This window comes from Histomonas meleagridis (assembly GCF_020186115.1).
Source record: "Histomonas meleagridis strain 2922-C6/04-10x chromosome Unknown contig_30, whole genome shotgun sequence".
NCBI classification, from domain to species: Eukaryota; Parabasalia; order Tritrichomonadida; family Dientamoebidae; genus Histomonas; species Histomonas meleagridis.
The window spans coordinates 198,902-214,564 of record NW_027150858.1 but is presented as its reverse complement, the minus strand read 5'-3'; the positions used below and the strand labels follow the sequence as shown (position 1 = coordinate 214,564).

General features: G+C 27.6%; 7 protein-coding genes across 7 annotated transcripts; 3 read left to right on the top strand and 4 right to left on the bottom strand.

Annotated features, from left to right (window-relative positions):
* Window positions 1-531: 531 nt before the first annotated feature.
* On the top strand, window positions 532-1,215 carry GO595_004848 (uncharacterized protein; the record flags this gene model as incomplete). Its single annotated transcript, XM_067918025.1, has 1 exon — window positions 532-1,215. The coding sequence occupies one exon, from the start codon at window positions 532-534 to the stop codon at window positions 1,213-1,215; it is 684 nt and encodes a 227-aa protein (XP_067774866.1).
* Window positions 1,216-2,710: 1,495 nt separating this feature from the next.
* Window positions 2,711-5,824, bottom strand: GO595_004847 (Splicing factor 3B subunit 3; the record flags this gene model as incomplete). Its single annotated transcript, XM_067918024.1, has 1 exon — window positions 2,711-5,824. The coding sequence occupies one exon, from the start codon at window positions 5,822-5,824 to the stop codon at window positions 2,711-2,713; it is 3,114 nt and encodes a 1,037-aa protein (XP_067774865.1).
* A 485-nt stretch (window positions 5,825-6,309) lies between these two features.
* On the top strand, window positions 6,310-6,570 carry GO595_004846 (Rps27bp; the record flags this gene model as incomplete). The annotated part of the gene is made up of 1 exon (XM_067918023.1): window positions 6,310-6,570. The coding sequence occupies one exon, from the start codon at window positions 6,310-6,312 to the stop codon at window positions 6,568-6,570; it is 261 nt and encodes an 86-aa protein (XP_067774864.1).
* Window positions 6,571-8,801: 2,231 nt separating this feature from the next.
* On the top strand, window positions 8,802-9,152 carry GO595_004845 (growth factor; the record flags this gene model as incomplete). Its single annotated transcript, XM_067918022.1, has 1 exon — window positions 8,802-9,152. The coding sequence occupies one exon, from the start codon at window positions 8,802-8,804 to the stop codon at window positions 9,150-9,152; it is 351 nt and encodes a 116-aa protein (XP_067774863.1).
* A 30-nt stretch (window positions 9,153-9,182) lies between these two features.
* GO595_004844 (elongin-C-like) lies at window positions 9,183-9,557 on the bottom strand (the record flags this gene model as incomplete). Its single annotated transcript, XM_067918020.1, has 1 exon — window positions 9,183-9,557. One exon carries the CDS (start codon window positions 9,555-9,557, stop codon window positions 9,183-9,185), a length of 375 nt encoding a protein of 124 aa, XP_067774862.1.
* Window positions 9,558-9,648: 91 nt separating this feature from the next.
* Window positions 9,649-10,602, bottom strand: GO595_004843 (TKL family protein kinase; the record flags this gene model as incomplete). The annotated part of the gene is made up of 1 exon (XM_067918019.1): window positions 9,649-10,602. The coding sequence occupies one exon, from the start codon at window positions 10,600-10,602 to the stop codon at window positions 9,649-9,651; it is 954 nt and encodes a 317-aa protein (XP_067774861.1).
* A 426-nt stretch (window positions 10,603-11,028) lies between these two features.
* Window positions 11,029-11,397, bottom strand: GO595_004842 (nuclear transport factor 2 family protein; the record flags this gene model as incomplete). Its single annotated transcript, XM_067918018.1, has 1 exon — window positions 11,029-11,397. One exon carries the CDS (start codon window positions 11,395-11,397, stop codon window positions 11,029-11,031), a length of 369 nt encoding a protein of 122 aa, XP_067774860.1.
* Between the last annotated feature and the right edge of the window lie 4,266 nt (window positions 11,398-15,663).

Below are 15,663 nucleotides of genomic sequence, written 5' to 3'. Positions count from 1 at the left end.
CAAAATATCATTGATCAATTCATTTCTTTTCTCATCATACAAAACTTGTGTGTTTCCCAATTCGTTACTGCTTTAGTTCATCCATGCATAAATGATCTTGATAAAATATATTTCCTATTTCAAATTTTAGCTCTGTTGTTTTTCATAGTATATATATGTATATAAAATGAAGTCAGTTCAAATTATTCATAACAATTTCTGAGTAAAAAATTAAAATATTTCTATATGGAAAAATATATGCAGTAAAAAGTGTCACAATAGTGTTTACATGTTCGAATTCACCAAATCAACGTTAATGAATTTCAAGCTTTATTATGACCAATTCATATATCATGGATTTTTCTTATTATTCCATTCTTTCCATATTTTTGTCAATACTCCAGTTTTTGAATATAAATCTGATGATTTTTCATTCATTTGATCCTATCGTTATACTAAAACGTTATAACTTTTTGAACGCGCACTTTTTTATCATGATGTGGTTTTTTATTTTGATGCATAAAGATCTTTCATAATCAAATGAAGCGAACAATGCGCAACGACGAAAACAGATCTCCGAATGAGCAAAAGGAAGCAATTATTGAAAAACAGGATCAACAAATTGCCCATCTTAAAGAACAAATAATGAAACTTCAAAATCAACATTACAGGGTTAGAGCTGAGTCATCTTTACAAATGGCTGAATTAAAGAAGAAACTTGATAATACTAGAAAGAAGGCAGCTTTATTTCAACAAAAAATTGAAGAAATTCGGAATATCCAAACGAATATCCAAAATGAGGAAATTGCTAACGAAATAATTGAGAACATTTGGACAATTCTTATTAATTATCGAAAGGAATTATTCCAAAAAGAGGAAGAATATGTTCCGCCACCAAAAATTAAAAAAGTTTCCAAGACACGAAAGCAAGTTCAAGACACCCCTGCCCCATTTGATTCTCCAGACATTACTGACATTATGGACACTCCTACAACACCATCAATTCAAGAAACACAAGCATTCGATAGCATTGCTTCAAGGAGAACCAGAAGAAAATCCACTAAAAATGTATACTATAAAGAACCCACTCTTAAGGAAATGCTATCTCCAGGTAGTGCTTATGCATTTTCAATTGAAGATGGAATGGGAACTCCCACACTTCCACCAAATTACACTCGCGATACTCCAGTCTCAACACGAAAGAAAAGGCGGACTCGGAGCCAAGCTTTTGCATGATTAACAAATATATTTTTAATTCATAAAACCATTTTTTTATTAATTATTTTTCAAAATAAACATATTTTATTAATAACATTTCCTAAAAATTTGCATTTTTAACACATAATCACTCCGCAAAATCCCGAAAAAGTATAATGCGACCGTTAACATAATATTATTTCATTTTTCATTTTAAATAATTTTAGTACAAACACATGTGAAAAATATCATAACTAAAATAAGGAGAATAATAAATGCAAAAATAATCAGAAACAAGAAACCAGATGATTCGAAATCATTTGGCGTTAGCTTGAATGTTTCAAACAGTGGTAAGATCTCATCAAGAATTTCTTGATATCTAGTGCTTATATCCATGCTTTTCTTGCAATTTGTAGTGATCACATTTGGAGTACCAAATTCGGACGGCACTTTTACAACCGCTTTGTTAACGTCTTCCTCAAAAGTGCAAATTTTTACTGATGCGTTTAAACTTCCGAAAAATACTAAAGCGGGGACTATTACTTGGTTATCATCCCTATTGCTAGGGAATTTAGACGAAATTATGGCTGCAGGTTGAGATTCACTTGTGATGGTAATTAATCCTGTTTCGTTATCAATTTGATCACAATTATTGTTAATGAATTCTGTATTTCGAATCTTAACATCACTGTCAAACGTTTCGATGCATTTACCGTTTTCTGCTCTGTTTCCAATAAAAGCACTTTCGTGTATATTTAAAGTAGAATTTATCGAACATATGGCAGAAGTTTGGTCTATGACCCAGTTAAATGCAAATATACATTTCTGGATGATCATTTCAGAGTTTTGGGCTTGGATTGCTCCAGCATATTCGGCAGCATTACCTGTGAAATTTGATTGATAAATAAAGAATTGAGAAAAATATGATGCAATGCTTCCAGCATTATGTGAGTTACAGTTTTCAAATGCTGATTTTGTAATGACAAATGTTGAATTATGAGCAAATATTGCTCCGCCTGGTGATTTTGAAGAAATATCGAAAAATGTACAGTTTTCAATCTCAACTTTTGCATCGTCAATTATTATTTTTTTAGAAAATTCTTTGTTAACAATAACACTTGATTGAAAATGTTGGAAATTTGATGAAAGTAATTGAAGATTTAATTTTTCGCCGTATAGTAAAGGGACACTTGAATCTTTAATATTGAGATTTTTAAGTTTTAGTGTTGAAATTGAAAATTTTGGAAGTGAAAGAATCAATGGTGATTTTTGATAAATAAAAGAATAAGTTTTATGAAATTCAATTGATGCATTTTTAAATTTTATTAATGAAATCATTCTTTGGAAATTAATGGCATTTCCAAAAAAGAGAAAACAAAAGAACATCTTCAGAAGACACAAAATAATTGAAAGTCAAAAAACTGACAAAAATATTTTAATTCAAAAAAATTTTTCTTTTTCTTTCTGCTTCTAATTTGATCTTAGATAGTTTAAAAAACAAATAAAACTTTATACTTTATAAACATATTCTAAATTAAAATTTTGCCTTTTGTCTAATTCGACAAAGTAATCCGAGCACATTTTGCCAATGATGTTCCACAAACGACTCTATTTGAGCTATTGAATTTCTTTGCAAGCAGCCAATTGCATCCAAGAAGTCGCTACTTACGAAGCAAAACTTTTCAAGTTCAAATTTCCTTGGTACTGTCAATCCAAACTCTACGCAACACATCTGTCTAGTTATTAACTCTGTTTTTTCCAACAAAGCGAAATCATCTTCGTTTTCAACCAATAATATTGCACCAATTTGCCCCAACAACGTTGTATAAAACAAAACGTTTTCATTTGGTGATTTCATGAAAGAAGTTATCGCTTCTGACACAGAGCAAGAAGCGATTTTTTCAAGTTGGGAAACATGTTGAGGGAATTCCACTCCCCTGTTGGGGGGCACCGAAAACCTCCATTGAAATTCAGGCGTTTTCAATTCGTCAGGAATTCTGAGTATAGAAATTTGACCGAATTTATCGCCAACCGCCACCAGTTCATCGTTTAATAAACACATTGCTGTTAATTGTCTTGGTTCAGGATCAATTGCGCAAGGCCTAATTATTCGAAATTGTTCATCATTCATAGTATAGCCGAAGCACATGATTGATTGAGTCCTATCCCCAATCCAAACGAACTTATCAGAAATTTCAATGAAGGCGATTTGGGTGGGTGCAATTGCCAGGAACTTTTCAGAGAGGCACCAACGATCGTTTTCAATTTTTCTTAGCGTATACAAAAATTGACCTGCTCCGATGAGGATCAATTCATTTGTAACTTTTTGAAGTGCGTATGGTGGCATATTTAAATATATTTCAGCGATTGGCAAATCGATTTGTTTTACGTCTAAGAACTTCACTAATCCTGTATTATTTTGAGTAACTAAACCAACCAAAACCAAATCTTCGACAATTGTTAATATTGAAATTGCAGCCATACCATTAGGTATTTTTATTGAGAATTTATTTAATGAATTATTTGTATCATTATCATTCATCACCAATAGTTTTGAAGTTAATTCATTATTTTTCATACTTCTAATTATGGCTATAATAAATGAATCAGTAGTTACAACTTTTCTTGGTAAATATTTTGTTAAAACGCATTTCGATGATAATTCAACATTTGAATCTGGTATTTGTATGAATGAAATAACATTCTTATTATCGATCATAAAGAAGTCATTTTCTTTATTTGTCAAACAAATTGCTTTTGGCTTCATTAAATCAAATGATAATATTGACATACCATTAAACAAGTAAATTTTGTTGGAAACTATCATGACATAATCATTTAAAGCATATAACTCAGATGGGATATCATCGACGAATATATTCGCGCATGAATTAGAGAAATCATTACCAAGTGTCCACTTAATGACTGATCCTTGTTCAGTTGACACATAAATTTCCATAACTTCTTTCTGAAACACAATTGATTTCGCTCGTGATGTTAATTGCCCAACATAATCAGTAGGTTCTAAATCTATTGTATATAATGTAATTGTAGGATTACCTCCTTCAATTGGACATGATGCTATAGCTATATAATTGTTATCACAAAATGTTAATCCATGTACATCATATATTTGTTTTGTTCGAATTATATTTAACCCAATATCAAATAAGATGACGTTGTTATCTTCTAATGATATAATACAATAATTCTCATTAATTGAAGCTGTTCGAATGATTGATGGAGATTTCCATATGTTCTCATTCTTTATTGTTATAATCCCTTCATTATATATTTGGACAATGTCACCATTAATAAATTGTCCAAATGCTAATGTTTTAACATTTGTTAATATTTTTATATTATCATTATCATATAAACATTTCGTAATGTTTTTCGTTGCTGATGAAACAATTAATGAAATTCCATCGATATAAAATAATGAGATTTCTTCATTGATATCAAACCCATTATTATTTAATGATTCTGTAGCTTTTTGATCAACGTTATAACTATAAGATACACTATTTTTATATTTAGAAACAATATATCGTTTCTCATTGCCACCAGATGCAACTATCATCGAGCCATCATATAAAATTGCTGACGTAATTCGTGGCGTTAATGGTATAGATGTACGTGGCAATAAATAAAAACCAACAGTCGCTTCACTCGCTAACATTGGAACAGATGAAAAATTGATCGGTAAGAAAAAACTATCACTTGTTTCAGACACACATAAAAGTAAATTATTAGGTAAACAACAAAATGATGAGATTAATGGTAATGAACCTTTCGAGACCACTTTTCGATAATCCTCTGAAATGGCATAACATTCGCCATCAACTAATTGGATAATTAATTCGCCTGCAATCGTGGTGAAATATGAATGGACTGAAGTCGGTAACGAGATAATACTTTGTTCGATGGGTTGATCACCTTCTTCGTTTGGATCAGCCCATGTAATTAACATTGATGTAGCTGAAAAAATGGCAATCTTACTATAGCCTTCATCATTAAAGACTGAACAGATTGTAGTATAGTTGTCAGCTAATAAAATGCGCCTTGTCTCTTGTCCGATTTCAACATCAAAACTAATTAAATATTTGGCGTTCTGTGGTGTGGAGATAAGAAAAACAAAATCTCGTGGATTTTGTGTGGCAACAACCCCATGGATTAAAACATTAGGGAGCTTTAATAACTTTAGGCCACTTGGATTATCTTCCGAATCAAATTGAACAATTATAACTTTCTCTGTAAAGCCTGAAAATACAATGTATTCACCATAACGAGAGACAGCAAAAAAAGCTGTGGGTATAGTGGATGGTGATAAATCTGTGGTAAGAACGTGACGTGAGACTTGTGGAAAAGGTGGTGTCTTATCAAGCATTAAAAGGATTGCATCAGATGTAACAGCTGCAATTCGTTCCCCGATAATACAACACCAAACAATAGGATTAAGAAGTGGATACGTGGCATTGGTAGATACATTAACTGATTGATGAGAATTATCTACTGATAATAATTGAGCATAATTGCGGAAAATTAATAGAATGTTACATTCTTCACTTTTCTCGGATTCAAGAGAGATGCATTGGAGTATTTTCTGTGATTTTTGAATTGTTGTTTGGAGGAACTTCAGTGGCATTAAAATTAACGGTCAAAAAATATGTGATTAAACATAAAAGTCTTCATTCACCAATTTCACACATTTTATAATAAATGCCCAAAGAGAATTCAACGTGCTACATGATATGCTAAGATCATAGGTGATCCTATTTAAATAAAAATTAAATTTGGGTACAACTTTGATAAATTATTATGAGTTTGTATTTAAATTTATCAGTAAGTGTTCAAGATTTTAATAAATTTTTTTAGATATTAGCAATATTTTAAAAAAGATACATATCATTAAAAAATAAAAAATAAATTTTTCCTATTGGTTTTATTTTGCTTTCACAATTAAAGCATTAATGCAATTTATTATAATAAATTGTTATTCAAAGTTGTAGTAATTTGAAAATATTAGAAAGGATTGCAAAACTTGTTTTTAAAACGACCGTTTATTATCAGAAATTGTCAAAACCTCAAAATTTCACAGGAACCGCTAATTCGTGGTCTTCCTTTTTTCAAATGAGTACTCTCGACTGTGATATCCTTCATCCATCAATCGAAAAGGAAAAGCACACATGCAAGAAGAAGACCCTTATTCCAAACCCACGTTCAGAATTTGTCTCTCTTCGTTGCCCATCATGCATGAATGTCACAACAGCATTTTCACACTCCCACATCCCAGTCTATTGTGAGGAATGCAACACAACCCTTGCATACCCAACAGGCGGTCGCATCAAGCTTGCAGAGAACGTTGAATGTCGTTCAAAGATTTCTGCATAAACAATTCTTTATACAAAAATTTAAATATTACTTTCGTTTGTTTCTTTTGGTGAGCATTCTTCTTCACAAGATGCGTACATATCCAAAATCCTGGTTTCGTATTTTTCATAAATTTCAACCATCGCATTTGCGAGCATAGAAACTTTGGAAAGAGGAGCAACAGAAAGAGCATACATTCGATGCTTTACAGTCGTTAGCTTTTCCCCAACAGAAAGTAGCAAAAACTGTGAAATAAGCTGACGCAGATAATGATTTTCTTCGGAAGATGAAAACAACGCAGTGTCAATCGAATCGCACATTTCCTTTGTCATTTTAGCATCGCCACCATACAAACTTATTAGTTGGGTGAGAAGAATGTCAACTAATGAACAATCAAAATGATCTGTTGATGATAGATGTTCGATTTTTTTTTCTTGAAGAAACCGTGTGATTATGTTGTGCGTTTTGTCGGGATCTGTTTTAATGCTTTCTAGAATTTTGGTGATACAGTAAACGAATTTTCTTGGATCTCCAATAAATTCATCCAAAGAATCATCAATTAGATTTAAAAAATCATCAATTTTTCTGTTAGTTTTATCCGCATGAAGAGTGGTGATAATTTGCTGCAACTTTTTTTGTCTTTCTTCAGTTGGCAATTCTTTCAATGATTGCATCTGAATGAGAACATCACGGATTTTTTTGGATTCATAATCAATTTTTGCATTGAGTTCTACAAAATTTTCTGGTTTCAAATTATTCTTTTGTGATTCCATAATTATGATGACAGCAATAAATTGACACAGTTTGGTTGCATTAAATCTTCAGACTTTCTTCAGCAAAAATTAAGCTATGTCTTAAAAATTGGGAAAATGGAATCAGCTTAGATTCCATTTCACTAAGAAATATTTCAAAATTCAATAATTGTTAATAAGATTAAATCTTGAAATCTGCTTTTTCAATTAGATATTCGCGAATCTGCAATGCTTTCATAAAAGTTTGCATGACAGATAATGCCAGTTTAACAATAATTATAGAAAATACATATTATGATGATTTACATATATTTTAATATCGAAGAATCAACTATAATTAGGAAGTTCTCCTCTCTCTATCTTTTCTTTTACAATTTTTGTCATCCTTTCAATGGCTGATTCTGGTTCCGGCCCACATGGCTGAACCATTTTTTCGAGCAACTGAAGCCTAAGAAGAGCTTCCGGCTCTCCCAAACCCATGGATTGATATGTTAATAAACCTGGAAGTAATATTATTGATGATAACGAATCTTGACATTGATTTGTTCTCCATACATGTTTTGAAGTATCAGGAGTTCCAGTGCCTTCGTGTTGAAGTTGAATCTGTTCATTTTTTTCCCACGCGTAAGCTGCTGGCCCGGAACGTTTCATTTATTGGAATTAATTAATTAATATTGTAAAGTATACAAAAAACCAAAGGGTAAATTTACCCTTTCAGAAGAAGCAATTTTTTTACTCTTTAAATGGGGGAAAATAACAAAGAAATCAGTGAAAAACACATGAAAAATATTTTAGTATGTTTATTTTTTAACAAAAGCTTGAAGAAGTTATGATAATGAAAAATAAACTTATTCAATCAATTAAATTTTTGGCTCATAATCAAACAATCAGAGAAACAGAGATGTTTGGACCAATAATCATAAATTATTTGGTATCTCTTTTGATGTTGGGCTTCAAGACTGATCAAGCAGTTCCAAAAGGATATGCATTATATGTTATTACTTTAATTTTAGTAGTGGCATGTCTCTATTTCATATTAATTTTTAATCTAGTACATCTTTCTGTTGCGCAGATAATTTCGATATTATCATACTCATTAATTTATTTTATTCCTTTTGGAATTATTGGAAGAATATTAGATACAATAATTGGTAAGTCAATAACTTTATATGTGGCTAAGGCATCTGTTTTTTTACCACCTACAGTTTTTCAAGGGTATTTTTTGATTCTAACTTCAGACTAATTTCCATAGAATTGTCAACAGACATGATCCCTCAGGAGCTTAAAATCATATATGCAATTCCACATTTTATAATGGGAATAGCATTATCAATATTCTCAATGTTTATTTCATGAGCCAATTTTTTTGCACATTTTTAATAGAGACACACAACAAAATTCATGTACATCTTATTTTTTTGGAAGTAAAATTTAATTGTATCATTTTTCTTTGTTCGAAATCGTAAAAAAGTGACGTTTTTAATGGTCCGTTAAAATCTAATGAACAAAGTAAAAACAACACAAAAGAAAGCAAAAATTTCAACATCTTTTGCACTTCGTAAAATAAGGGCAATAAAGGCAGAAAGAGAGGCAAAAGAAAACCCAGTTGAACCAAACAAAAAAGAAGATTTTACAGAAAATGAACTTGATGAAATTTTTAGTAATATTAAAAAAAACAAAAAAGAAAAAGCTAAACAGCAGGCTTTAAATGCAGAGAAGCTTGGTCAGCCAAAGAAAAGGAAGTATACATCAGATGGTCTTCCAATTTATACTGAGGAAGAGCTTGGTATGAACAACCCAAAGGCAGGAACAACTCCATTGTGTCCATTTGATTGCGATTGTTGTCATTAAATAACAAAATAAAAAATATTTTACATATATTTAAGTCTGTAAGTAATCTGCTGCTTGAAGAAGCTCTACAGCCATTTTTGGGTCAACATCAAATGGTGGGATCAAATCTAAATGATCAGAATATTGAGTTTTGTAATGCCAGTATTCGATAATTCTTTCAAGAATAATAGCTCTAATTTTTGGAAGGTAAATTACTTTAGTTTGTGCTTCTTGGAAGTTTCCACCTCCGTATAAAATATTACGAATTGTTTGACTTATTAATGCTGTTTTCTTATCGACTACAAATTCATAACCATCATTTGACACAAGTGTTATAGCATCGATCGGTATAAGGTCATCATCAAATTCCTCTTCTTCTTCAAATTTTTTTTGTTCTTGGAGTTTCTTTTCTAAAAGAGTTGCCATCTAACGTAATATTTTCTGCCGACAAATTCAGTTAAAAAATATTTAAACGATAGCGAAATGTGAACTAAAAAATCAAAATCCGAAGGGAAAACTAATTATTTACAATTTTCTTTCTGTTTTTGTTCTGTAACATCTCGACTTTCTTAATGTACCCAATAACTCTGTTAATCGCTTTATCATCTGTATCAGGAAATTTCACTTGATGTTCAGCAAACATTTGATATATCTCCTTAAATGTTGGACGTGCCTTTGGATCTTGCACCCAGCAGTTGTTGATTAAGTTCTTTAGTGGTGTCGGTGTCATAATAGGAATTGATGGCCTTTGTCCTTTTTGTGCAACAGCATGCTCAATTTCTTCGTTTGTCTTTCCCTTGAATGGTACACTACCGGTAAGTATCTCCCAAAGTAGCATTCCATATGCATATACATCAATTTTGAAATCGTAATCTTTGTGCTCAAAAACCTCTGGAGCAAGCCAATTTGGTGTCCCAATCATTTCATGACGCTTTTTTGAACTGAAATGCTTATCTATAGAAATTCCAAAATCGCAAATAATAGGTAACATTTCTGAATCAAGTAGAATATTAGCAGATTTGAGATCATGGTGAATAACGCCACTCTTGTGTAAAACCATAAAACCTTTGGCAACACCAAGAGAAATTATTGTTTTTTGGGTTCCTGTTAAATTTATTGCAAAATCATTGGCGAGTCGTAAAGCACTATGAAGAGAACCACCTGGAATATATTCAGTAATAATTACAAAGGGATATTTGATTGTAAACCCAATAAATTTTAATATGAATAAATCAGAACATCGGGATAAGATTGATATTTCTTTTTCATACGGAATAATTCTATTACCATTTAAGTCTTCACATTTTAATTCTTTCATAGCACAAAGGGTACCTGTTGAATATTGCATACCAAGACGAACAATACTAAAACCACCAGAACCTATTGTTTCTCCAATATAAAAATCATCTAATTGAACAACAAAATTTGGGTATCTTTTGCCTAATTCTTCAACAGAGCTGGAGGGTTGCATTCAACAAACCCTTTCTCCAAAAATTTGAATTCTGTAGTTTACAAAAAAATCAATTTCTTGCAAATTGTCAAAATTTGATCTGTTATCTCTTTTCAGGAAAACTATCACTAATGATTAATAAGCATATCAATGCCTCTACCCGAAACAAGTTCTAGACAGGCAGCAATAATTTTTCTGAAAAAAATTAAATTTTGAAAATTTCACAATAATACGAAAAAAGAAACGCGGACATCAACCAACGAAGCCAATTTTATAACAGTGTTTATCGAATATGTAAATATTAAATATTGAAATTTATAAAAAATTATTTTGAAAAATAATGAAATCAAATTTATAAGCAAACTTAGTATTAACTGAGTAAAAGTTATGCAATGATATCTGTTTTAAAATTCAATAATATTTTTTTTTGAAAATATTTGATTTTTTTTACTTAGGAACTTGGTTATAAACCTTTGCAACTATTCTCCATTCATTGTTCATTTTAACAAGCATTAAATAATCGGAGAAATCATGACCTGCCCAATTATCTTCAAGAACGCGTGCAAGTGCAACAGTTCCATCAATAAAAACAACATCAACGCGTGATCTGTAACCTTCAGGTGCACCTACTTCATTAATATTGTTGTATAAGTTTTGGATAGATCCTTGTTCGAGTTTTCCATCGAGGAAACCAAACATAACTGCGTTATCAAGGAAGACTGGTTGGCATATTTCTGGTTTACCACTACCAACTGCATCTGCAAACTTTTGAGCTGCTTCTTGAACTGCATTGAAATCGTCGATTGATGCTCTCATGTCAATTATATAAGTGAAGTCAACAACGTTTCACCTTTTGAGACACCAAAAATGAAGTATACGATAATTTTTTCAATTGTTTATTCGAAAAATGCTACCCGATAGCTTGTCGTAAAGTTAATAACGGTTGCTGTCAATGTCGTTTCAATCTCGTAAACAATAGAATTTTATCGGTTAGATGTAACAAAAATTTTCCAGAAAACCGTAAGTAATTTTATTAAGGTTTCAGCGAAGAGTTGAATACAGCATTATTTAGGTTGTGATGATAGACATAAATCAAACGATAAAATTGGAAAATTGGATTGGCTTATTTTATTTTCATTCAAAATACGAGTGACATAAATTTTCATCGTTTCGGATTCGAATTGGTATTCAATTTTGTGAAAATTTATTTAATTTATTCCAAATGGGGGGAAACCAAAGTAAAGCAATTCTCAAATCCAACGAAAACCTTCAAATATTGCAAGCTGTTGAGAGAATTATTTTCGATTTAAATGAGGAAAATATTGATCAATCAGTCGAATCTTCTTTTCAATACTTTTCTCAAGAATTTCCAATTTCATTCCTTCACATTATTAGCAGAATTATTTATTCATATTTTGTTTTCAAAGGATTTGAAAAATTATGCATCAAGTATTTACAGAAAGCAGAAATAAAATCGAACAATACCTTAATTAATGTTGTTACTCAATTTTTATTAACAATTAATAACGAAGAATCAAATTATCTTCTTGAAAAAATGATTGAAAGTAAATTAATAGAACCAAAAATTATTCAAAATAAAAATAATCCTTTTTATATACATTATGTTTCAGAAGAAGAATTCATAAAACTGCAATCTCAAAGGATTAAATTCAAAAATAAAAATAATTTCAAAGATCTTTCTGAAAATTTTGAACTTCATAAGAAATATGTTAAGAACGGGCACAATCCAAATAAAATCGCAACAATAATTCGTAATGATGAAGTCGAAAAACTTCAAGAAATATCATCACAAACAAATTTTAATTTTAATCAAACAATTGAGCCATCACTTTATGAAAGATATTCGTTTATTAACAAACCAAATGTTACATTAATTGATTATGCAGCATTTTTTTCTTCAGTTAAATGTTTTAAATATTTACTTATGAATGGAGCAAATGTAATAAACACAGGTAAATATGCAATTGCAGGTGGGAATGAAGAAATCATTCATTTATGTGAGCAAAATCATTCATCATTTGATAGCGCATATGAAACAGCAATTATGTTTCATCGAAATGATATCTTTAAATACCTTTATGAAAATAAAATTAATCCTGATAATAATTTAGAAGAATTAGGAAAAGAATGTATTTTACATGATAATTTTGATCTTCTTTCATTTTTAAAAGAAGAAGGAATGAATATCAATAAGAATCATATCATCAATTCTATTAGAACAGGAAATATTTTTATTTTTTTAGATTTCCTCGGAAATAATGAAATTTCATTAAATTTTTTAGAGATTTCAGAGATTTCTATCAAGGAAGAATTTTTTGACTACCTTATTAAACACAAATATATTAATTTAAAGAGAAGTGTTTGAAAATTTTATTGAAATTTTATTAAAACGATTTGATATTTTAAAATTTGATTTAAATTTTTATTATAAAATTTAATACAGCACTTATTTTAGCATCTGAAAAAGGTCATACAGAAATTGTTAAAATACTTCTTCAACAAAAAGGAATTGATGTTAATGCAAAAAATATTCATTTGAATAATTTGGAATATGTTTTAATAATTTGAAATATGTTTTAATAATTTGAAATATGTTTTAATAATTTGAAACAGCACTTCATATAGCAGTTAGAAATAATAATATAGAAATAGTAAAATTACTTTTAGATAAAGGAATTAATATTAATGCAAAAACTATTCATTTGAATAATTTAGAATATGTTTTAATAATTTTATATATTTTTTAATAATTTGAAATATGTATTAATAATTTAGAATATGTTTTAATAATTTGAAATATGTTTTAATAATTTGAAATATGTTTTAATAATTTTATATATTTTTTAATAATTTAGAATATGTTTTAATAATTTGAAATATGTTTTAATAATTTGAAACAGCACTTCATATAGCAGTTAGAAATAATAATATAGAAATAGTAAAATTACTTTTAGATAAAGGAATTAATATTAATGCAAAAACTATTCATTTGAATAATTTAGAATATGTTTTAATAATTTAGAATATGTTTTAATAATTTAGAATATGTTTTAATAATTTGAAATATGTTTTAATAATTTAGAATATGTTTTAATAATTTGAAATATGTTTTAATAATTTGAAACAACACTTCATATAGCAGTTAGAAATAATAATATAGAAATAGTAAAATTACTTTTAGATAAAGGAATTAATATTAATGCAAAAACTATTCATTTGAATAATTTAGAATATGTTTTAATAATTTTATATATTTTTTAATAATTTGAAATATGTATTAATAATTTAGAATATGTTTTAATAATTTGAAATATGTTTTAATAATTTAGAATATGTTTTAATAATTTAGAATATGTTTTAATAATTTAGAATATGTTTTAATAATTTAGAATATGTTTTAATAATTTTATATATGCTTTAATAATTTAGAATATGTTTTAATAATTTAGAATATGTTTTAATAATTTGAAATATGTTTTAATAATTTGAAATATGTTTTAATAATTTTATATATTTTTTAATAATTTTATATATTTTTTAATAATTTGAAATATGTTTTAATAATTTGAAATATGTTTTAATAATTTGAAATATGTTTTAATAATTTGAAATATGTTTTAATAATTTGAAATATGTTTTAATAATTTAGAATATGTTTTAATAATTTTATATATGCTTTAATAATTTGAAATATGCTTTAATAATTTAGAATATGTTTTAATAATTTAGAATATGTTTTAATAATTTTATATATTTTTTAATAATTTGAAATATGTTTTAATAATTTTATATATTTTTTAATAATTTGAAATATGTTTTAATAATTTTATATATTTTTTAATAATTTGAAATATGTTTTAATAATTTTATATATTTTTTAATAATTTTATATATTTTTTAATAATTTAGAATATGTTTTAATAATTTTATATATGTTTTAATAATTTTATATATGTTTTAATAATTTTATATATTTTTTAATAATTTGAAATATGTATTAATAATTTGAAACAGCACTTCATATAGCAGTTAAAAATAATAATATAGAAATAGTAAAATTACTTTTAGATAAAGAAGGAATTGATTTTAATGCAAAAACTATTCATTTGAATAATTTAAAATATGTTTTAATAATTTTATATATTTTTTAATAATTTGAAATATGTATTAATAATTTGAAACAGCACTTCATATAGCAGTTAAAAATAATAATATAGAAATAGTAAAATTACTTTTAGATAAAGGAATTGATTTTAATGCAAAAACTATTCATTTGAATAATTTAAAATATGTTTTAATAATTTAGAATATGTTTTAATAATTTAGAATATGTTTTAATAATTTGAAATATGTTTTAATAATTTAGAATATGTTTTAATAATTTGAAATATGTTTTAATAATTTGAAATATGTTTTAATAATTTGAAACAGCACTTCATATAGCAGTTAAAAATAATAATATAGAAATAGTAAAATTACTTTTAGATAAAGAAGGAATTGATTTTAATGCAAAAACTATTCATTTGAATAATTTAAAATATGATTTAATAATTTTATATATTTTTTTAATAATTTGAAATATGTATTAATAATTTGAAACAGCACTTCATATAGCAGTTAAAAATAATAATATAGAAATAGTAAAATTACTTTTAGATAAAGGAATTGATTTTAATGCAAAAACTATTCATTTGAATAATTTAAAATATGTTTTAATAATTTAGAATATGTTTTAATAATTTAGAATATGTTTTAATAATTTGAAATATGTTTTAATAATTTGAAATATGTTTTAATAATTTGAAACAGCACTTCATATAGCAGTTAAAAATAATAATATAGAAATAGTAAAATTACTTTTAGATAAAGGAATTGATTTTAATGCAAAAACTATTCATTTGAATAATTTAGAATATGTTTTAATAATTTGAAATATGTTTTAATAGTTTGGAATATGTTTTAACAATATTTTACTGCAACTCAAATTGCACACCAAAAAGGTTACACAGAAATAGTAAATGTACTTCGTGAATAAAGTACAAACGAAAATTTTAAATCAGA